The following is a 23,867-nucleotide window of genomic DNA, read 5'->3' as shown; positions in this document are numbered from 1 at the left end:
TTCCTCATTCACCGGGCTTCAGGCGTGGAGACTGCGCGTGCGCGGCTCCCGATCGCGCTCGGCGCCGGGAACGTATTTTTTTTTTTTTTTTTGACGCTGCGTTCTCGTCCCTCCGGCGAATGCGAGCTGGTGTTTGTACGCATGCGCGCGCGTGGGTCGACTCGGCCCCCGCCGCGGCCAAATCGCGCTTCTGCGCAGTTGGTGTTATTGTGACTGCCGGGCCGTGGCCCCGGATGTTGTGGCTGCTGGAAGGGAGATGGAGGAGGCCGAAGGGGTGGCTGCGGCCCCGGGCCCAGCTTCGGGGTTGGCTTTCAGGGGCCGCCGAGCTATGTCCGGCTCCTGGGAGCGCGACCAGCAGGTCGAGGCGGCGCAGCGGGCCCTGGTGGAGGTGCTGGGGCCCTACGAGCCTCTGCTGAGCCGGGTGCAAGCAGCCCTGGTGTGGGAGCGGCCCGCCAGGAGCGCCCTGTGGTGCCTGGGGCTGAACGCAGCGTTCTGGTGAGAGACCCGGACCCTCGCTAACCCTACAAGGCGCGAATTCGTCAGGATGCTCTAGGGGGTCTTCCTGTCGCCTGCCCTTTCCTGTCTCCTTCGCCGTCCTGATTGCTTCTCGTACTCGCCTGATGATGCCTCACTTTCCCCTCCGTCTCAGCCGCCTCCAGGCTCTGGCACCCCGGGTTCTCACGGGGACTTGCCGGTCTTCCCTGCTGTCCCCGCGCCTGCACCCTCGCCCCGCACTCTCTCCCAGAGCTTCTGGTAACGTCCTGAGTCGGTCTCCGTGAGCCAGGGGTGGCTCTTGTTAGCTAGGGAAAGCTAGTTCGCTTGAGACCATCTCCTACGTTTTTCTTGCCTGCTCCAGCGTCGTTTCCAGAGAGTTTTAACTTACGGTGGGAAAGAGGCAGAAGGTCTTAAAAAGGTATCCTAGGTATCCATGGGTGTGAGGAGAAAAACGAGCTTGAACCGGTTATCTTGAATTAGCATGTTAAATACTGTCTCACCCAGTCAAGTTGGTGAAGTCGGTATGGAGCTTCAGCCTGAAGAGAATTAGAAGTCTTAAGAAAAAAGATTACGAAACAATGGTGAGATTTCACTCTTCCAGAGACACTAAGGATTGCAACTCCTCTCTCTTCCAAGGAATTAGAACGGCATCCTTAGCCGTGGTTTAAAATCCAGGGGTTTGAGGACATCTGAGAGCTGAGAGTTCTGTCTAGCCGGACAAGTGGCACTATGTTTAAGTATCTGTTTGTTTCATTCCCTGGGACAATGAAACCACCTAGGTGGACTTCGGGTTTCATAGAGGCTACCAAACATAGTTTGGGTTTATTAATAACCAAAGTACTGGTCAAATTCCAAGGGAACTGATAGTCCTGAGTCCTCTAGAGCTACATGAGATGACAGTGTCCCGGATAAACCTGAGACAACAACGTGGTGTGTGTGTGTGTGTGTGTGTGTGTGTGTTAGGGTGCCAGAGCTCGAACCCGGGACCTTGTGTATGCTAAACAAGTGCTCTAGCAATGAAGCTACACTTCAGGCCCATATCATCTATTTTTGGTACTGCTTTCTTGACTTCAGACATCAGCTTCCTTTCTATTGTTAGTATTTACTCAGGCAGAACCCCCTGGAAAAAGAAATCGGTGTTTATTAAACCAGTTTGTAGAGTGTGGGGTTGAGGTATACACATCAGGGACAGGACAAAAACAAAAACCCGTTTTTGTAAAAAAAAAAAAAAAAAAAAAGAGTCAGGGTCTCACTTTAAAGGAGTGCACCACTATGCCTGACTTATGAAACATGTTTTTAAAGATTTATTTCTATTATTTTAATTACCTTTGTGTGTGGGATAAGGGAATATGTGCCAGTGAGTGCAGGTGCCTGTGAAGGTTAGAGGCACTGGATCCCACTGGAACTGGAGTTACAGGTGATTGTGAGCCACCCAATGTAGGTGCTGCTGGGAACACACTCTTCTGGAAGAGCAATGTGCGTTCTCAGCCACTGAGCCATCTCTCCAGCACCGCAACAAATTTTAAAACTGCAACAGTATTTGCTGGTCTCCACCAGTGGGTTTTTTTTTTTTTTTTTTTGGTCCCTTATATCCTAGGCTGGCTTTGAACTCCCGACCTTCCTGCTTCCACCTCCTGAAGGGTGGGGTTGTAGACATTGGCCACCATGCTGTGCCTGGGCCCTAGTAGTGTTTACTTAAGCTAAGTCTGTGTTTAGAATCTTTCTTAGAGCCTCTCTTGTGCTTTGTATCTCTTAAAACATTATGGCCGGTCTTATCTCTGGCATTTCCTGGTATTTTGCCTACTGTGTAGCCACAATACCGTTACAGTCCCATCTCACACTCAGAAGCTGGGGGGGGGGGGTGGAGATACACCCAAATAAGGGTGGTTTAAGACCTAACGAATATTTGAGCGTGTCATTTATAGAGGGGAGTCACACCTTGTGAAGGGTTCAGGTCCTAGAGCAGAGAGTGGCTGCACATTGGCATTCATGGAATTGTACTGGGAGAAGTGAACTTCCTTTGAAGTTTAAGGTTAAGACAGATCTCACTCACGTCTTTGTGAGTGTTGACATTTCACTTAGGAAAGTAAAGAATGATCGTTTAGATTTTAGACATTTTGAAGAAGGGTCATTAGTTTAAGTCAGAAAGACCAAATTGAAAAACTTTTGTTTCACTGTTTGTCAGGAATAATGATGCATCAAAAGCCGAGGTGTTTTATGCAGTTTAAGGTGTCAGAAAAAAGTTACCAGAGGGCTAGAGAGTTGGCTCAGTGGGGACTAGAACCTACCTCCAAGCCTGATGACCCTATGGAACTCTTGCAATTTGTCCTCTGACTTAGACACACACACACACACACAGAAGAAATAATTTTTTCAAGTCGTCCAAGTTCAGAGAACAAAGTTCCTTCAGTGTTCTGTATTCTCAGTTGTGGTTTTTCTGTACCTGTGACTATGTCCTCTTAACTCCTAAACACAATAGGTTCATAAAAGAAATCCATGAAGATAGTGTGCCACCATAGTATTTCCAGGCCCCACCCCCTGGGTTCCAGAGAAATTATGATGGCCTTATCAAAAATCTTGCAGCCCACATCACCTCTGGTCCCTGGCCTGTTACCGTCTGGGATAATCATGGCCTTCCCTCTAAAAGCTTCTATTTTCATTAGTCTCAGCATCGTCTACAGATGAGTGATTTGCAGGGAGACCTTGGAAGTCAGCAAGAGTGTATCGGGACAGGATCAGAGAAGAACAGGTTCCCGGGAATGTGTGGGTGCTGCAGGTCTCTTCCTCCCCCTCTGGGAACAGCACGTGGCTGTTAGGGACTTCAGCGTTGTCCCTGTGCTTCTGGGTGGTGGTTGTGTAGCCTGCAGTTGATTCCCTGTTGATCTCTCTATTGAGAATTGCTTTTCAGTCACCATTGTTACCAGCGTTGACCATTCTTTACTGGGGTGTGAGGGGCTATGTGATTATGGTGTTTGCATGGTTTTAAAAAAAAGTTTTCCTTTCCTAAAAAACAAAATTAAAAGTGATTGAAGTGACTAAGGGTATACAACAGTTCTGATTTACAAAGTTAGAATCCAACTTTAAAAAAAAAGGAATAGGAAATGGAAGGGAGGAACCCCCCCCCCTTTTTTTTAAATGAGTTCTGGAAATGCTTTATTTAAAAAAATAAGCATTACTGATTTTAAGATGTCTTTAAATGGCAAGGAAAGCCCATTTAAATAGAGACATTTATTCTTTGGGGGAAAAAATTGACAGATCAGAGTGGTGCACGCTTTTAGCCCCGGCACACACAGGCCCATCTCTGTGATATCAAGACTAGCTTGTTCTGTATAGTGAGTTCCTGCCTGCGACTATATAGACTGTCTATATTTTAGATGAAATCATCAAATTTTAGATGAAACGAATTGACAATTGTTTCTGGTTATCAGTTCTTTTTCCTTCCTTCCTTCTTTTTTTTTTTTTTTTTTCCCTTTTGTTTTTGCGGTCCATGGAACCAAAAGTGGCCTCTGCTCTTGGGAATCTATTGCCTTGGTAGGGCTCTTTTGTCTCATTGGGAGCCCCTAGAAGGCTCCCAATAATGTCTTCCTCAGCTTTCCCTCTTTGCCATGGAGGTGGATTAGTCATTTGTTTGTTTTAGTGCTGGGGTTAAACCTGGGGCCTCATGAACACTAGGCAAACTGTCTGCCTCTGAGGGTGCCGCCAGCCTGGCCTTCTGCTTTGTCTGGAAGGTTGGTACTTTCTCCGTTTTAGGGTCGGGTAGATCATTAGCAGCCAGCTGGTTTCACTTCTGGTTTTTTGTGCAAGCAGCAGCTCTCATTATGTGATATAGGTTGGGTTAATTTTTCCTTTTCATTTACCAGTGACTGGCTCATTAACTAGGTAGTCACAAGTGCTGCACAGTAATGGGCTCACTGGCCCTATAGAACGGGATGCTTTGTTCTGAAGTGCCACAGAGACAAGTGTGCTCTGTAACAACAAAGGAACCTAGAAATAACATCTTTGATTGAAAATAGATGTGTCATCGTTATTTATGATTGTATGTGTTACTGTGGAATGAACCCAGAGCCTCCTGTATGCTAGGCAAATTAATATTATTTATAACAAATTCCGAATTTATTTATTTATTTATTTCTTCTTTTTTCTTGGCTTTTTTGAGACAGGGTTTCTCTGTGTAATTTTGGTGCCTGTCCTGAATCTCACTCTGTAGACGAGGCTAGCCTCAAACTCACAGAGATCCACCTGGCTCTGCCTCCCGAGTGCTGGGATTAAAGGTGTGCGCCACCACACCTGACAAGACCCTGCATCTGCCTCCTGAGTACTGGGACTAAAGGCATGCGCCACTGCCGCCTGGCTCTAATTTCTATTATTACTAGAGAATCCATGTTATAGTTAACTCCTTTCTGGAAAACTGTTTTGTTTTTTAATTTTCATTTATTTTTATTTTATGTGCATTTGTGTTTTGCATGAGTGTCGGGTCCCCTGGAACTGGAATTACAGTTGTAAGCCACCATGTGGGTGCTGGGAATTGAACCCGAGTCCTCTGGAAGAGCAGTCTGTGTTCCTAAACCCCTGAGCCATCTCTCCAGCCCCCCAGAAAACTGTTTATTTCTAGAATTTCTCATCTTTTTTGGACACCATATTGTTCCAAGGAACACATTTTTATTTGGGCTGTCAGTTTAATCTGATTTTAGCCCCCAACAAATAAAGGGACAGTTTACAAAAGGAAAATAATCCTTGTGTGGTGCTGCAGGCCCATAATCCAGGCATTTGGGTGTATGTGTGTGTGTGGGGTGGGGGGAGGCAAGAGAATCAAGAGTTAAAGGTCATCCTCAGCTATCTAGTGAGTTCTAGGCCAGCCTGGGCTATGCATGAGACTGTCCCAACACCTTCCTTCCCAAAAGGAAAAACAGTGGATATATAAAACTTTACTCTCAGCCTGGTGGTGGTGGTGATGGTGGTGGTGGTGGTGGTGCTGGTGGTGGTGCAGCACGCCTTTAATCCCAGCACTTGGGAGGCAGAGGCAGGTAGATCTCTGAGTTCAAGGCCAGCCTGGTCTATAGAGTGAGTTCCAGGACAGCCAAGGCTACACAGAGAAACTCTGTTTAAAACAAACAAACAAACAAAAAACCTTTATTCTCACTGATATTTTAAAAATTAAAGTATAGGGACTGGAGAGATGGCTCAGTGGTTATGAGTACTTTTAGCTCTGCAAAGGAACTAGATTTGATTCCTCGGACCCACATGATGGATTACAATACCTCCAGTTCCAGGGATCCAACAGACAAGCAGGCATGTGGTGCATGTTATGCATGCAGGTGAAACATTCATATGCATAGAATAAATTAATTAAAAAATAAATAGAAATCAAATTGTGTTACAATTTTCTGCTTAAGTTTATTTTGTTTTATTTTATTTTGAGACTGGGTCTCATTATATATATATATATATATATATATATATATATATATATATATATATATATATACATACCCCTGGCTATCCTGGAACTCAGTATGTAGACCAGGCTGGCCTTGAACACACAAAGTTCTGCCTGCTTCTGCTTCCTGAGTGCTGAGATCAAAACTGTGCACCACTATGCCTGGCTGCTTATTAAGTTTTAAGAATTGATAATGTTTAATTCTTGGGACTATGTGGGAAAACAGACATGTGACTGATAGGAGCCTACATTGTATGGCTTTTCTAGGAAGTAGTTTGGCAACATTTTCTAAGCTAATTGGTTAACACCTTTTCTGGGGACAGAAGAGATAGGGAGTGACTGATGATGGGTATGTGTTTATTGAGGATGATGACAGGTCTCTAAAATTAGATAATGGTGATAGTTGCCTGTGAGTTCGAGGCCAGCCTGATCTACAGAGCGAGATCCAGGACAGGCACCAAAACTACACAGAGAAACCCTGTCTCGGAGGTGGTGGGGTGGTGTGTGTGTGTGTGTGGGGTGACTGCCATGGTGTGCATGTGCAGGTCAGAGGACAACTTTTGGGAGTAGATTATTTTTTTTTCACTGTGGGTTCTAGGGGTCAAAGGTCATCAGGTTTCCTTGGCAATTGCTTTTACCCACATAGCCATTTCACTGGCCCTGGTGTTTCTTTTTTTTTTTTTTTTTTTTTTTCTTTTTGTTTTCAGGCAGGGTCTCATGTAGCCTAGGCTGGTTTATGCAGCTGAGGATCCTTCTACTGCCTCCACCTCCCCAGTTCTGGAATTACTGTGTGCACACCACTACTTCCCATTTATATAGTGCTCGGGCTCAAACCCAGGACCTTGTGCATGAGAAGCTCTAAGTTACATCCCCAGCCCAGGTTGTTTCTTTCTTTCTTTTTTTTTTTTTTTAACATCAAAAATTGGTAATATCTTAATTATAAAATGTTTTTAAAAGACCAATGGTAGGTAGGTAGGTAGGTATGTATAATGCAATCATTTTTAAAGTTACTCTTGCTATTCTGGTAACATGAAAAACATGTTTATGTTTTTTTAAGTAAGAAAGGTTTTTTGTTTGTTTTTATTTTATTTTATTTTTTTTTTCAGAGCTGAGGACCGAACCCAGGGCCTTGCGCTTGCTAGGCAAGTGCTCTACCACTGAGCTAAATCCCCAACCAAGAAAGGTTTTAAAATTAGGTATATTGTATGTCTTAGTTTCTGTCCTATTGCTGTGAAGAGACACCATGACTAAGGCAACTCTTATGAAAGAATTGTTGAATTGGGAACTTGCTTACAGTTTTTTTAAATTTATTTATTTGTATTTTATGTACATTGGTGTTTTCCCTGCATGTATGTCTGTGTGAGTGTTGAATCCCCTGGAACAGGAGTTATAGACAGTTGTGAACTGCCATGTGGGTGCTAGAAATTGAACCTGGGCCCTCCCTCTGGAAGAGCCAGCCAGTGCTCCTAACCGCCGAGCCATCTCACCAGCCCCCTTGCTTACAGTTTTGGAGTGTTAGTCCTTGATCATCATGGTGGGAAGCAGACAGGCATGTTATTGGAGCAGTAGCTGAGAGTTTTTACATCCAGATCCACAGGCAGCAAATAGAAAAAGAGACACTGGGACTGGCATGAGCCTTTGAAACTAAGAAGCACACCTCCATTGACATACCTCCTCTAACAGGCCACACCTACCTTCCCAAACAGTTCTAATAATTTAACTAGGGACCAAGCATTCAGACATTCTCATTCAAACCACAAATTGTATTTCCCAGTGGTTTGTTTGTTTGCATTTGTTTATTTTAGACTTAATTTTATGTGCATGAGTGTTTTGCCTACATGTATATATGTATGCTGTGTGCATGCCTAGTGCCTTCGGAGGGTGTTGGATTACCTGGGACTGAAGTTACAGATAGTTGTGAACTTCCATGTAGGTTCTGGGAATTGAACCCAGGTCCTCTGCTAGAACAAGTGCTCTTAACGGCTCAGCCATCTTTCCAGCTCCCATTTATTGTGTGTGTACACATTCAGGGACACAAGTGTGACAGTCAGAGGATAAGGTGTAGGAGTTGGTTCTTGCCTACCACGTGTGCTCCAGGGATTGAACTCAGGTTGCTAGGCTTGGTAACCAAGCAAGTACCTTTATCCTAAGCCATTTTGCTGGCCTCCCAATGTTTTTTGTATGTTAGTATTTTTAAATTAAGGTACTAATCTTCACTTTGTAGAATATATATGTGGGTGGTGGATCATTTTCAAAACTTGAATTTCACATATGCCTCTGTAAAATAGATGTTTAAAATGCACTAATTTTGTCATATGGAAAAAATGATTTCGCGCAGTGCTGAAATGTCTGCTTTTTTTTTCTTCGAAAATGGTACTTTGGCATTACGAACAAACGTTAACTTGGGCTAATAGTTAGAGTGAAATGTGTGTGCTGTGTCTGCTTGCTCTGAGCAGATTCCCTTGTCCAGAGAGTGCCCTTGAGACTGTGCTGCTGCATCCCCGTGGCTTAGGATGCTCTCCTGTCTATGTTTTGTGTGAGCTGATTGACTTCAGAAGCCTGATCAGATTCAGGGTTAGAATTCTCTTTCTCTGTTCCTTCTCTTTCCCCCTTCCTCCCCCTCCTCTTCTTTTCTTTCTCTCCTTTCCTCCCCCACATTCCCTCCCTCCCTCCATCTTTCTCTCCCCTTTTTTCTGTCTGACTAGGTAGCTAGCTAGCCCAGGCTGACTTCAAACTTAGGATTCTCTTGCCTCAGTTTTCCACTATGCTTGGCGGTGTGTGGGTGGGTGGATGTGTGGATGGGTGGGTGGGTGGGTGGGTGGGTGGTGGTGGTGGTGGTGGTGGTGGTGGTGGTGGTACTGGGAGTGAAATAATAAGATAGGGTGCAAATCAGATTATTTCATAGTGATATACTTATTTTTTTATGATTTCTCTTTTGGATTTGTTTGTTTTTTGAGACAGAGTTTCTCTGTGTAGCCTTGGCTGTCCTGGAACTTTGTAGACCAGGCTAGCCTCAAACTCACAGAGATCTGCCTGCCTCTACCTCCTGAGTGCTAGGATTAAAGGTGTGTGCCATAATACCTGACATTTTATTATTTCTTACTTTTTTTTTTTTTTTTTTTTTTTTGGTTTTTCGAGACAGGGTTTCTTTGTGTAGCTTTGCGCCTTTCCTGGGACTCACTTGGTAGTCCAGGCTGGCCTCGAACTCACAGAGATCCGCCTGGCTCTGCCTCCCGAGTGCTGGGATTAAAGGCGTGCGCCACCACCGCCCGGCTATTTCTTACATTTTTTAAACCTTCAACAAATATGCTTGCCCTTAGAAATAAGGAAAGTCATTAAGAAAAAAATAGATGAGCCTACAGTGAGCAGAAAGGCCAAACCGCCCGCAGTTAAATGATTCATGTATATATATTCCGAGTTGGTTGTATTTGCAGTTGTTTTTTGCTTAGTTGGAAAGTTTTTCTGCTGATTGTAGTTTCTGAAAAGTATTTTGTATGCTATTTTAACACATTTTGTGGATTTGGGGTTTGAATTGTGTGTGTTTTCTAGAAAGATCTCATTATATAGTTCAGGCTAGCCTCAAACTGTTGGTCCCCTGCTTCAGTTTCCTGAGTACTAGGATTATAGGCGTGCACCCTGCTCCTAGTCTGGATGTCTTTTTTTCCTTATTCCCTCTTGTCCGGATTCCTAACCACTTGTCTGTCAGTTGCTTGTGCGTATTCTCTCTCTCTCTCTCTCTCTCTCTCTCTCTCTCTCTCTCTCTCTCTCATTTGTCTTTCAAATCCATTTTATATGTCTTCATCCCTTATTGCTACACAGATGTACTTGAGTAACTTTTTACTCTAGTATTTCTGCTTGTTTTGTGACAGGCCTGACAGTGTGACACTGTGACAGTGTATGCCTAGCTCCTCACGGAGATCTGTGAATCTTCTTCCTTTTGCTGTCTACGTCCTGGGATTAGGAGCAGTGCACCTTTGTTACTCTGTGCTTGGGTTGCTGACCATGGCCAGTAGGTCCTCAGGTTGGCTTGTTCAGGTGAAGTCCAGGCAGTGAGAATGGGAAGGTAGAGTTGTGACCTGTTTCTGTAAGGCAGTCTAGGTTGATTTGTTTGATACAAGCTCTCCTGCAGCCCGCTCTTGGACTCCTGACCCTGTCTATTGCTCCCACCTCTGAAGTGCAGGGCTCACGCCTGCGCCCCCGGGCCTGGCTGGAAAACAGTATTTGTATTGCTGTTGTTTTAGGAAAACCACCTCTAAAGGAGCTAAACATCCTCCCTGCCTGAGTTTCTGCTAGTCAGCAGCCAGTGCTCTGGGAAGGGGTGACTGTAGCCTGGCTTGCCCCTCAGAGAATGCTTTCAGGTGCATGGAGGGGAGCAGTTGTAGCAGCACTGGGGAGTGGTGACCAAGCCCTTAGTGTGGCCTTGTTGAATTCGCTTAATTGTTGAAGATGTGCTGGCTTTGAGCAGATTAATGACCTGAGGAAGCTCTCCAGTTATTTCTGCTAAGCTGCTTTCATTCTTTAATCCCATGTGTAATTAAGTGCTTGGTAGGAAAACAGGAATAGAGTTGTCACTGGTGACCTGGGTTTCTGGGTCGCATTTCCTTTCATCCTTCATTTTAATGTATTTTATTTTAAGGTGTACCAGTAGTACGCATTGATACTTATTGTACAGAAATGTCTATAGACAAAATCTGGAGTTCCTTTGCCAATTGTTGTGTGTGCATTTGTCTTATGTGTATGCCCAGATAAGCCTTCTTTATTTTTGATGCTGGGGATTGATCTGAGTGTCTTATACAAGCTTTTAATTTTTTTTTAATTTATTTTTTGGTTTGTTGGTTTATTTATTTATTTATTTCTGAGATAGAGTCTCTCTGGCTGTCCCGGAACACACTATGTAGACCAGTCTGGCTGCTGCCTCTGTCTTCCAAGTGCTGGGATAAAAGGCATATGTCACCATGCCCAGTTTATTTTATTCTTTGAAGACTGTCTCATGTGGCATAGCATGATATTAAACTCCTTGTGAAGCCTTTTGGATCTTCCCGCTTCTACTTCCGGAATGCTAAGGATCAAAGCTGGGCCTTTGTGCAAGCCGAGAACCCTACCAACTGAGCTCTGTCCTAGCCTTTTTGTTTTTATAGTATGAGAACACTATCCTTAAGGCTTGTTTTGTGATTATATAATGTTATTAGGCAAGTATTGAGCTGAAGGTATTCCAAGGTGATGACTTGGTCACCCCCACCTGTTTGCTCAGTTGTTGTGTGACTACCTAGTGCCACTGTGACATGGAACAGCTGAGCAGGACTGTGTTAGATGGGTGTTAGTGCCTTGTATTTTCTTCCTGGCTTTTTGGCCAGAATCAAATGTTTCATTTTATAGGTGATAAGTCTGTTGCTTCCTTTAAAAAGAAGGGACAAAGAAAGAAAAGAAGTCTTACAGTAGACACCCAGGTTGTCCTCAGACTCACTGTGTAGCTAAGGATGACCTTGAACTTCCCATCCTCCTACCTCTACCTCCCAAGTGCTGAGATTGTAGGTGAGCTACCACACCGGTTTTATTTGGTGCTGAGGATCAAACTAGGGCTTCATGTATGCTAGGCAGGCAGTTTACCAACTGAACTACATCCTCAGCTCAAGATTTGTTAACACCACATTACTCATGAGGAAACGAATTTATTAAAGTTCACAAAATGGTTCTTTTTAGGGAATCAAACTCAGGGTCACCTAACTTCCTTTTCTACTTAAATTTAATTTTTTATCATTATTATTATTGAGATAGGGTTCTCACTATGTAGACCCAGCTGGCCTGGGATTTTCTATATTATAGACCAAGCTGGCCTCAAACTCAAAGATTGACCCTCTGCCTCCAAAGTGCTTAAATTAAAGATATGTGCCACTATGTCTGGCCTACTTTTTGTTTTGTTTATTATTAGTATATAAGTATATGCTTTTTTGTTTGTTTATTGAGATAAGGTTTATCTGTGTTGCCCCTGGCTGTCCTGGAACATACTCTGTAGACCAGGCCGGCCTCAAACTTCTGCTTCCCGAGTTCTGGGATTAAAGGCGTGTGCCACCACCGCCTGCCTGGCAGCCACATTCTGGCATGCAAGCAGGAGGACCTGAACATGGATCTCCAGCACCCATGTAAAAGCTTGGTGTGGTCACACATCTGTAACTGTAGTGCTGAGAGGTCAGGGACAGACAGATCCCTGGAACTCACTGGCCAAAAGTCTGTCCAGTTGATGAGCTCTGGATTCGTTGAGAAACCCTGTTTCAAATGATAAAGTGGAATGCCATATATAGTGCCACACTTTTCATCTCAGGAGACACGTAGGTAGATCTCTGTGAGTTCAAGGCCAGCCTGGACTACATGATGAGTTCCAAGACAACCAGAGCACTGTTGGAGGACCTGTCTGGAATGATAGAGACTTCTGACCTACACACATACCCACTTGATATACAACTGGGGATAATCCTATTAAACAAGTCAGTCTCAGAAAGACAAGTACCATATGCTTTCTCTCATTTGTGCTTCCTAGGTTGTATATTGCTACACCAAGTCATGTATGTATGTATGTATGTATGTATGTATGTATGTATGTATGGCATGACAGTAGACGTGAAACTGTCTGGAGAAACAGAGAACCAATGATGGGGGAAGAGTGAGAAGTGCATGGATAGATGGGCATAGGGACAGAATGTGCTACTTTGACTTGTATTAGGGTAACTTGTATTAGGGCTTACCAGGTAGGTAAATACTTGCTTTCGTCCTGACTTGTCCCTGAACTGAATGGACTGGAAAGTTGAAAGGATCTCCAGGAGGTTATTTGATTTAGTCCTTTACCTTTACAGAAGCAAATTACTGTCTCCATAGGAAAATAGCTGAGGTCTGGAAAGTTAGCGTGATTTAACCAAGGTGTATAACTGGTTCACCTCTGAGCAACCACCGAGGCCTCGGACTAGATCTCGGGTGTCCCCGCAGCCCCGTGGTGCACATGTGATCTTTTTTGAGCTGGCTTCGTTGCTTAGTGACCCTCTTCTGTTTTCCTTTCTCTGTAGGTTTTTTGCACTGACGTCCCTGCGTTTCGTGTTTTTACTTGCATTCAGCTTGATGATCATTGTCTGTATTGACCAATGGAAGAACAAAATTTGGCCTGAGATAAAAGGTAAGATTTGTAGCATTTAGAACAATTTGAACTGGCAACAACTTTTTATGTGATTTTTGCCTTTAGGTTTTTTTTTTTTTGTTTGTTTTTTGTTTTTTGTTTGTTTGTTTGTTTGTTGAGGGGTATGTGGTGCTGGGGACTAATAACTGAAGTCTGAATTACTTGTTTTAGGAGACAATTGAAAAACAAGCCTCAGGCCAGGGGTGGTAGTGCACACCTTTAATCCCAGCAGTCTGGAGGCAGAGGCAGGTGGATCTCTGAATTCAAGGCTAGCCTGGTCTATATAGTGAGTTGTTCCAGGACAGCCAGAGCTGTGTAGAAAGACCCTGTCTGAAAAAAAAGAAAAGAAAAGCTTATGCCTCATCTGTGGGTCCATTAGAGCTGGGTTATACCTTTCTGTTGTTACATTCTCGTCAGCAGATCTGTGTGTTTGCCACCTGAGGTGATGTTGTCAGTACAACTGGCCTGAGGAATTTGCAGTCTTCACAGTTTTTTGTTTGTTTTGTTTTGACTTAAATGATCTTACTGGATACTCTTATCTACTGAGACAACATCAGTTCATTCTTATTTTATGTGAATGGATGTTTTGCCTGCCTGTCTGTCTGTGTATCACTTGTGTGCCTGATATACACAGAGGCCCAAAGAGGGCATTGGATCCACTGGAACTGGAGTTGCAGGCGGTTGTTAGCTGCCACATGGGTGCTGGGAATCAAACCTCAGTCCTCTAGAGGAGGGTCCGTGCTCCTAACTGCCAAGCCATCTCTCCGGCCCCCTCCTCCCCCACCCTTTTTTTTTTTCTGAGACAGGGTCTGTGTTGCTTTGGCTGGCCTCAAACTCACAGAGGTTCATCTACCTCTCCTTTTTTAGTACTGGGTTTAAAGATGTGTACCACCATGTCTGGCCACCAATTAAAACAAAAACAAAACCCAGTGACTCACGTAGCCCAAGCTAGCTTCCAATTTACCATGTAGCTGAGGATGACTTTGATTCCTAATTCTCCTGCCTTTCCTCCCAAATATTGGGATTACAAGTATGTACTACCATGGCTAGCTCCAGGCAGCATCGATTTATCTCCCAAGAATTTCTTTTAAATTATATAATAAGCACTAAGAAATATGATTTCTCACCGGGTGTAGTGGCACACACCTTTGATCCCAGCCCTCAGAAGGCGGAGGCAGGCTTATATCTGTGAGTTTGAGGCCAGCCTGGTCTACAAAGAGTTCCAAGACAACTGGGGCTGTTACACAGAGAAACCCTGTCTGAAAAAAAAGAAAGAAAGAAAGAAATATGTGTTTTCTTTTCAAAAACTTGTATGTAATAAAAAATAATATGATACTCCTTTTTCTTTCTGTGTGTGTGTGTGTGTGTGTGTGTGTGTGTGTGTGTGTAGCCCTGGATGTCCTGGATCTCGCTCTGTAGACCAGGCTGGCCTTGAACTCACAGAGATAAGCCTGCCTCTGCCTCTGGAGTGCCGGGATTAAAGGTGTGCACCACCGCATTTTATCCCCATTTCAGTCGTTGAATAAAGCAAACTCGGTGGAAGATAAAGAGAACACCTTTCTAGGCAGGCCAGCAGCTTGACTAGATACCTACAGACTAGTGACGGTGTCACACTCTTGTTAGGCCAGTCCGTCGACTTCAGAGCCAGCCTCAGCTATGCAGTAAAATGGAGGCTAGCCTGAGACGTGAGATCTTCGCTACAAACAAAAAAATCAACCTGACAAACAGGAGACCCACAACTTACAAAGGATCTCCTGGGAGCAGATTTGAGCATTAAGTTCTTGAAAGTCAGGCTTACATGTTTAGGTAGTGAATGATCATTTAAGGTTTTTTAAAAGTAGAGCTGCATACTGAGTTGAGAGTGGAGATTAATTTGATATCGTTTTATAGGGTGGATGGAATGAACCAAAAGGGAAGGCAGAAGCTCTGTTAGAACTGAAGCTGTGTCTCTGTGGGAAGAAGTCAGGGTGTCATGAAACTCAGGGATGGGTGCTTTGGAGAGTATGAAGGAGGAGGAGGATACTTCAGCACTGACGCACAGCAGATGTGTTTAGAATAGGGAGGCCGACTTGGGGGTTTTAGCGCAAGAGTGGGAGAATGCCTGTGTTTACACACGGCCAGGGTGATGGGGAGTGGTCAGGGGGGCCACTGAGGGAAACTGGAACTGATGTGGATTCTGGACATGGCAGGGTTGAGGTGCTGGCAGACGTTCAGACTGCAGTCTATAAGTACATTGCTGTCTTATTTTATAGAGTCTTCAAGTAATCAGCTTGTTTCATGTCTGTAACTGTCAAAAGACGACATTGTTCAGAGCAGATAATAGGTGTCTCTAAAGAAAACAGGCAGATCTCTAGAGTTGAGTAGTTACAACATGCCTTAGAAGTTTGGCACATCCTGATGTGCCTGAGCAGTTGGACATGCTCACGGGATGGATGGACTGTGCTCATACACCTTGGCTGTCAGCTGAGGGAGTCGGTGTGTACGGCTCTCGTGGTCATTTGTACCTTTCTTTATAAACCATTACTCCATTGTCAGCAGCTCCCTAACTCCGCCAGTATAACATGGGGGCTCCTTTTTACTGTCTAATAATGTTTACTTTTTCTTAAACATTAAATCTTGAACAGTCAGACCAAGAGGTTTTTGTCTGCCAACTAATACTGGTGTTTGTTTTAATATTGTAGTGCCAAGACCTGATGCATTAGACAATGAAAGGTATGGAATTCCAATTACTACTTTTTGGTTGTTTTGATGGATTCTGTTGTATTGTTCTGATTACATGTTTTTAGCCCCATATTCTGGACACAACATTATATACCTAGTCTGTTCAAAAATAATAACAAATCCTGAAGTTCAAGTTGAGAATACTCAGTGTCTTCTCATCTTTATAGGATGAGAACTTTCTGGAAAAGGAACATTAGTGACTTAGAACCTGACATGCCAGGGAAGTAGCTGTATTAGTAAGTCACAGTGTGAAAAGTTAGAGACCACTGATTTAATTTGTCTCTTGGCTTTTATACTGCATCGTTTGGTGTTTTCTGTGACCTGTGGCTGTTTTTAAGTCTGGGTCAGAAAACACTGGTTCCTGGCATCAGCAAGCCAGTGCTGAAGATCCCTGTGTGTCTTGGAGCCTCTGCTTTTGTCCTAATCCACCCACCCCGTATGTTTGATAGAAGGAATTTCCTCTGCTGGGATTTATTTTGGCTTTGCTTTGTCCCCCACGTTGCCTCCCCTCGGCTGCAGTGGAGTCGGTGAGACCATGCTTTTACTTTACCCCTGGATATGGCAGTCTAGGGAATTGCAGTGGTCCAAGTGTGCTGAAGATGGGGTTTTAGGCACAAAGGGCCTTGGAGTTAGTGGCAGGTTCAAACATGTGACTTGAACCACTTGCTCATAGGGTGGAGTTGTCAGAACAAGTTTGTCTTCCTAGTCCCCAAATTCAAGTTTCAACCTGGTGAGCCAAGAAGAAAGACATGTTTCACCTCCAGAGCACCTGGGACTAGCCGCTCCCAGCCCCTATATAAACCCGGAAGCATTGGCTGCCTGCACAGTTGGGGGGCCCTAAACAGCCTCCTCTCACAGCTCCCCCTTCTCTCTCCCGTAGTTGGGGTTTTGTGCACCCTCGGTTGCTCAGCGTGCCCGAGCTCTGCCACCATGTAGCTGAAGTCTGGGTTAGTGGGACCATTTTCCTAAGGAATCTTTTGCTTTTCAAAAAGCAAAACCCAGGCAAGGTAAGCCTTCCCTTCTCACTTTAAGCTCTGGCCTTCAGTTCAGCTCATGTTAAGTTGAAACATGTATCCTCATTCACAGTGTATCCTCATTCATAGAGGAGAAGACTTGAAGGTCATAGAAACAAAGGCAGGTTATAGGAAGGCTCTGATTGGCCGTTACAGTAAAGGCAGGTTATAGGAAGGCTCTGATTGGCCATTACGGTAAAGGCAGGTTATAGGAAGGCTCTGATTGGCCATTACGGTAAAGGCAGGTTATAGGAAGGCTCTGATTGGCCGTTACAGTAAAGGCAAGTTATAGGAAGGCTCTGATTGGCCGTTACAGTAAAGGCAGTAAAGGCATGTTATAGGAAGGCTCTGATTGGCCGTTACAGTAAAGGCAGGCGCATGACTCCGTGTTCATTGTGCTTGTCACCTGGAGGAGCCATTTTCTTTCTTCCTTTTTTTCCCTTAAATTTCTCTCCGTGCTGGGGATTGAATCCAGGGCTTCCTGCATGCTAGGCAAGCTCTACAGCTAAGCTACATCTCCAGCCCCAGAGCGCAGGCCATTTTCTTGTCTCAAGAAGGGAAGAAAAGCTTGCTTGTGTGCATTCTGTGTCATATTAAACGTGATAAGTTACAGGGTTTTATATTTTTGTTTTCTTACTTAAAAAACCCACCACCTATGTGTTTTCAGAGAGAATTTTTGGCTAAAACTTACTCAAACCAATTTCCTGGCATGAAAGGTAGAGCTGTGTGGGGTTAGCCATGTAAAAGAAGCTTGAGTAGAAGGGAATGTTCTCTTGTCTGCCCAAACAGAATCACCACTGGACTCAAGAGTAGCTGTGGCTGTCATTCTGACGTGCCCAGCTTGACTCAGATCATAAAGAACCTTTAATCCCATCTCCATTAATCCCCATCCCACCCCGGTCCTTTGCTGGATGACAGAAACTTATTACTGCTTCTTGCTTTTTCCAGTTCTGCTTGCTGAGCTGTGGGATACTGACCTTTCTGGCCATGCTGGGCCGCTACATCCCTGGGCTCTTGCTGTCCTACTTGATGCGTAAGTGGGAATGTACTCCCCTACAAGCTGTATGTTGCTCATAGCTTTTCCAGTCATAGTCAGCTTTGGGTCTAGGGCAGTAGTTCTCAATCTTCCTAATGCTAATGGCTGTTCCTAGCCTATCTTACCAAGGTGTAGACATTGATGAGGGTTCACCAATGTACATGGTGTCCCACCCTGAAAGACTGTCTCTTTTTATGGAGAAGCTTTCCAGACAGTTTTCAGGTTCCTTCTCCTTGTTTTTGCTCTGGAGGACTTTCTATAATGTTACTTTTTACTGGCATGTACTGTTTGAGGCTGGAAGAAATTAGTTCCAGGTGTATTATTTCATTTTATTTGTTTATATGTTTGTTTCTTTGAGACAGGGACTCTCTACATAGCCCTGCCTGTCCTGGAACTCACCTTGTAGAGCAATTTGGCCATGAACTCACAGAGATCCACCTGCCTCTGCCTCCCAAGTACTGGAACTAAAGGCGTGTGCCATCATGCTGGGCATCTAGGTGTACTATTTTTTAGATATAATTTATCTCAGAATCACATGACTGGTTGTCATCATTTTGCTTTATATGTCCATACTTCCTGGTTCTGTCCCTGGGCTGTCTGTAGCATATTTTATTGTATATAGCCATGACCTGTACCCTGTGGATGGCTACAGAAGTCCCTGCTCTGGAAAACTGTGTATAGTAGGGGTCATTAGTGGAGGGGCCAGTGGAAGTAAGTGGGATGGTTGTGCACTGTTGAGCCTGAGGACACAGCAGCAGAGGGAGGGGGGATCACTGTGCCCTCTCCATTTCCTGCTGTCTCCACTCTTCTCAGTTGTCACTGTGATGATGTGGCCGCTGGCTGTCTATCACCGACTGTGGGATCGAGCCTCTGTGCGACTGAAGCCAGCTCTGCAGCGGCTGGACTTCAGTGTCCGTGGCTACATGATGTCCAAGCAGAGAGAAAGACAATGTGAGTGTTGTCATGGGGTGGCTTTCTTCTACCTAACAGTTGAGAAAGAGAAACCAGGTCTCACATACTGGAAGAGTCTTTAAAAGTGGGAAAAATGGGCCCATGAGATGGCTCAGCAGATAAAGGTGCTTGTCCCCAAGCCTGATGACCTGAGTTTAATCCCTAAGACCTTCATGGTGGAAGGAGAGAACACACACACACTAGAGCTGTGCTCTGACTTCCACAGGTGCACCATTTCACAAGTGTACAGAAACAGTAAATAGAGAAAAGTCACTTTAAAATTTCAAGTAGAAGTAGGGTTGGTAGGAATGCAAGGTGGTGAGGAATTGCAATATTCTATTTCTGAGAAACATAGGCAGGCTTGCCACCTTTTCTCACTTGGAATCTTATAGGCTCCCATTTTAAACTGATTCGAGAAAAACTCCCAGTTGAGTGAAAGACATTGAAGATGTCCATAGTCCATCTGCTATTATGAAACACCTTTCAAGTGTCTGAACACTGTATTGACTGCTTTTATACAGTTTTAAATAATCTTTACATCAACCTTGAGATTGAAGTGGTTGTGAACTGAGTAGATGTTATGTAGGTGGTTTTGCACTTTTATGCTAGCCTCTTTCCATTAATGAAAGCTGTCTTCCAAAGTGGATTGAAAGCAGCCACCAGAGATGCCGGAGTGCACTATTAGCCTGAGCTCTAACACAAAGAGGGTAGCACAAGTGTGTCCCTCTTTTTGCTATTATCAGTTCGGGTGTTTCACTAAGCCCTGGCCTTCAGAGAATCCTGTATGTGGTCACCAGCTTCATCTGGGCCAACTAGTTGTAAAGTATCAGTCTTTAAAAGCCTCATTTAACTAAGGTGAGCACCTCCCTATGACGGCGCCCACTTACCACTTTGCTTTGTGTTAACCCTAGCAGATCCTCAGAGTTGCTGGGTGGTTTGGTAGTTTATCTTCTAGCCAGAATCTCTAGAGATGTGTAGGGGTTGGAAGAAGGAGGGATGTTGGAGGAGAGATGTAGTCTCATGTGTTACTACTTAGTCTCAGCATCCTGACCTTTAGATATTGCTATGTAGACTTAGGGCCATATTTAGAGGGCCTCTTCTTGTGTTGTGATGTTTTTGGAGTCCAAGGGGGAGATTTTCCCTTGAAAGCGTCAAGGTCTTCTGCTCTTTGCACATAGTGTGCCGCAGAGCTCTACACCCAGAACGTGCCCTGGACAACCACAGTGACAGTGAAGAGGAGCTTGCTGCCTTCTGTCCCCAGGTATCTTTGTATGGAAGCTGCTCCACTGGCCTGCTTTCTTAATTCTTCTTTCTCCACCTGGCAGCTCACATTTAGATGGTAACCAGGTTTTAAGCCCATCAAGGACCCTCAAAGACCCTAGATTCCCATTACCGTCAATAGCAGTGTTGAGGAGAGAACCCGGTGTTGAATGGGGCCCTAAAATTCAGTTTGAGTCTGGTGAACAGCACGTTCACTTGGGTTTCCTTTTACTTTACCATCATGGAAAAACCTGGAGCTGACATAAATCTTTATGGAGCCAGTGTACCTAGAGGTTTGGTTAATAAGTCTATTTTTCTGGTTACCTAAGAGTGCCTGAGCTCAAAAGGTTGATGAGAAAGAATGTTCCCTTTAGGGAAGCAAACAGGAGCCAGGGTTGGGGGTGCAGCTCCCGTCTGCTTGGTTTCACTGGGGGCTTGGCTATCTTCTGGGGTTGCATCAGTAAAGCGGATTGCTGATGGCATCATCTCAGACTTGTTGGTGGTTTCTTTTTGTAAGCTGGATGATTCTACCGTGGCCAGGGAATTGGCTATCACAGATTCGGAGCACTCTGACGCTGAGGTCTCCTGTACAGACAACGGCACATTTAACCTGTCAAGAGGCCAGACACCTCTAACAGAAGGCTCTGAAGGTGAGAACCTTTGACCTGAGTTGATACCAACTCTGACTGGCATTGTAGCTTCCTTGGACCAGGGGGCTTACTGTTGCCCCCTCCTCTTCTGGGTTGTGGCTCAAGTAGCAGAGTCACCTGAGGGTGTGGTATGACCCCCACGGTACTGCTGCTTTTCTTGAAGCCCCCAGTCCCGCATTAGTCTTCACCTCTAGCATCCTGGACACAGTAGAGGGAGACAGGGTTCTCTGGCCATTAGTAGCCATGGCCATCTGAGTGATGAGAAAAGCTAACCAGTCCCACAGGTTTTCCTTTATCTTAAGAAATAGAGGGTGGGCCAGGTGGTGGTGGCGCACGCCTTTAATCCCAGCACTGGGAGGCAGAGCCAGGTGGATCTCTGTGAGTTCAAGGCCAGCCTGGTCTACAGAGGAGATCCAGGATAGGCAGCAAAAGTACTGAGAAACCCTGTCTCAAAAAAAAAAGAAGTGGTAGTAGTAATCCTGGGGGGGGTGGGGGGGGTGCATGCCTTTATTCCCAGCACTTGGGAGGCAGAGGCAGGCAGAGTTGGGGGCCGGCCTGGTCTACAGAGTGAGTTTCAGGACAACTAGGGCTACACAGAGAAACCATGTCTTGAAAAAAACAAAACAAAAAGGTACAGGGTAGAGAAACCTGGTTATGTAGGGGTTGACTTTTTGTGGGTTTGGGGCACGAGTAGCTACCATGTTTCACATACCCTTGTTCTCTCAGACCTAGACGGTCACAGTGATCCAGAGGAATCATTTGCCAGAGACCTTCCAGACTTCCCTTCCATTAATGTGGATCCTGCTGGCCTGGATGAGGACGACGACACCAGCATTGGGATGCCCAGCGTGATGTACCGCCCCCCACCAGGGCCTGGGGATAGCCAGGTCCTGCCTGCTCGTCGGGAAGAGGCTGCACTGCCAGAGCTCCTGCTTGGGTCCCTTCCTGGAGGATCTAACCTCACCAGCAACCTTGCCAGCCTAGTCTCCCAGGGCATGATCCAGCTGGCCTTGTCAGGGGCCTCCCAGACAGACCCTTCTGGCCCACCTCCCCGAAGAGCAACAAGAGGCCTCCTCCGGGCCCCTAGTTCAGACCTGGACACTGATGCTGAGGGAGATGATTTTGAACTTCTGGACCAATCAGAGCTGAATCAGCTAGACCCTGCCAGTTCCCGGAGCCATTGAGGAGAGACTCCTTTGAGGGGGTCACTGTGATGTAGGGTTTTTTTTCTCCCCACCCCACTTACTGTGACGGGGCAAGGGAAGAACCCATTCTTGTTCCCTGAATTTTATTTGTGCATTGGGTGGCCTGGCTGGTGCAGAGGCCTGCCGAGAGAACATAGTCATTACCTTGCTGCCAGCTAGACACCATTTCTGTGCTTAGTCACTGACATGAGGACGCTCGCTCCCTCAAGAGAGACTTCGCTCCATTAGGGTGGCACTACACACGGGCAACCGAGGAGGGATATTGATTCCCCTTGAGGAGTCAATATCGAAGCGGTAGTGTTGTTTGCTTTTAGGTCTGGGTGCTCAGGGGTGCTCACTGATACAAGAGCCCATCTTTTCTCCACCTCATGGGAGCCACAGAAGTCAGGCAGCAGCTACAAGAGTTGTTATTTTGTCTTTTACCGTGATTTGATTTGTGTTCTCAAAGCAAGTTTGTGCTTTGGTTCTGCAGAGCAGGCCCACTTCCTGTCCCTGAGCCCATCTTCATTTCTCCATGGCTGACTCTCAGCACTGCAGAGTGCTTGCAGAATTTAAGAAATGTGAACGTGAGGTGGGGCTGAGCCTCTTCTGTGTCACCTTGAGCTATAGGATCAGATGGCTGGTAGGGTTGGTGAGTGCCTCTCTGTCTTGAGGTCTCATGGAATCTTTTGGAGCTGTGTGGTTGTCTTTGGTGCTGTTAACCCCTGGCTCCATTTGACCATCCATCTGAGCAGTGAGTAAAGCAATATCATGTCCATTTTTATGTTCCTGTTCCTTCCCCTGCTCCTCCTCTGGAGAAGCAATATTCCACAGGGAGTGGCAAAGTAGCACTTTACAAATGGCTGTGGCATTCATCCCAGGAGCACCAGCTCTTCTTGTACCAGCTCTTCTTACCATACTGCTTCCTAACTCCTTTAAGGATGAGCCCAGATAGTAAGGATATGTTGGTAATAAGCAGAGACCCCTCTGAAGGGTATGTGTTCTGCAGTCCCTAGTCAAATCATGTGAAACAAAAACCCCCTAAATGATCATTGGTTCTAACTCTGCCAGCCTACTGCCTCTCTGTCTCCCAAATCAGAGCTCAAGCCAAATTCTCCACCCTCTTTCCCTCTTGCATTAACCCTTTCTGATCCTCAGGGACCACTCCCCCAGCACCCCCATATTTGGGTGAGGGATGTTGGACAGAGCCCATTTTCATGTGCTGCAGGTTGGGGGTTGTGCTAACACGTTTGCTCTTGGTCGATGGACAAGGTACAGAGGCCAGGGAGTGAAAATACTTAACAGTGAGAAGGGGAACGGCTAGGTGCCTGTTCCTAGTCACTGAGAGTGAGAGTTAGGGGCAATGGCATCTTCCCATTTTAGGGTTCTCAAATGCTCTGGATATCTCTTTCCTTAGAGCCAGATGTCCTACAGGTGAGCTCCATGTGGACAAACATGGGAGGTGAGGGAAAGGAGTGGGATTTCGCGTGTTGCATGAATGTGTGTAGCTTCATGCCTGGGGAGTTGGCAAGAGGAAGAGGGAAGGAAGGAGAGCAAAATCCAGGAGGTCTTTCTTGTGCCCGTGGGATCCTGCTCTGAATCTCCCGAATCCTCCACTGTGAATTGGGGGTGGGATGGGGGGTGCTGGGGAATAAATCTTGTATGAGAACAATCTTTAAGACTGCTGTTGCTGGTGTACTCCTTGATAGGTCTTCTGTCACTAATCTGGTAATAGTGACAACCTCAGAAAAGGAAACCCAGGTAGGTGTCGGGGCCACCTGCCCCTTCCTGTTTTTCCCTCATGAAAGCACTTCACCCCCTACAGCCAAAACATAAATACAGCACCCTTGCTGGCATTTGTCCTATCGTTTTTTTGTTTTTTTTTTTTTCTTTCTTTCTTTTTTTTTTTTTCTTGGAGCTGAGGATTGAACTCAGGGCCTTGCACTTGCTAGGCAAGT

General features: G+C 45.3%; 1 protein-coding gene across 1 annotated transcript; it reads left to right on the top strand.

Moving 5' to 3' along the window:
• Positions 1-136: 136 nt before the first annotated feature.
• Positions 137-23,583, top strand: Retreg3 (reticulophagy regulator family member 3). The gene is made up of 9 exons (XM_059271819.1): positions 137-495; positions 12,988-13,094; positions 15,776-15,806; positions 16,696-16,822; positions 17,777-17,861; positions 18,678-18,815; positions 19,994-20,076; positions 20,593-20,725; positions 21,452-23,583. The coding sequence occupies exons 1-9, from the start codon at positions 257-259 to the stop codon at positions 21,907-21,909; spliced, it is 1,401 nt and encodes a 466-aa protein (XP_059127802.1). The 5' UTR covers positions 137-256; the 3' UTR covers positions 21,910-23,583.
• Positions 23,584-23,867: the final 284 nt, after the last annotated feature.

This window comes from Peromyscus eremicus, chromosome 8a (assembly GCF_949786415.1).
Source record: "Peromyscus eremicus chromosome 8a, PerEre_H2_v1, whole genome shotgun sequence".
NCBI classification, from domain to species: domain Eukaryota; kingdom Metazoa; phylum Chordata; class Mammalia; order Rodentia; family Cricetidae; genus Peromyscus; species Peromyscus eremicus.
The sequence above is the reverse complement of the archived record's forward strand: the minus strand, read 5'-3'. Positions and strand labels throughout refer to the sequence as shown.

Excerpts from the sequence above, each read along its gene's own strand:
- Retreg3 (XM_059271819.1), top strand. The coding sequence starts at position 257 with ATGGAGGAGGCCGAAGGGGTGGCTGCGGCCCCGGGCCCAGCTTCGGGG. Across the intron at positions 17,862-18,677 it reads CTTGCTGTCCTACTTGATGC|TTGTCACTGTGATGATGTGG; the intron begins GTAAGTGGGAAT and ends CACTCTTCTCAG. Across the intron at positions 20,726-21,451 it reads TCTAACAGAAGGCTCTGAAG|ACCTAGACGGTCACAGTGAT; the intron begins GTGAGAACCTTT and ends TTGTTCTCTCAG.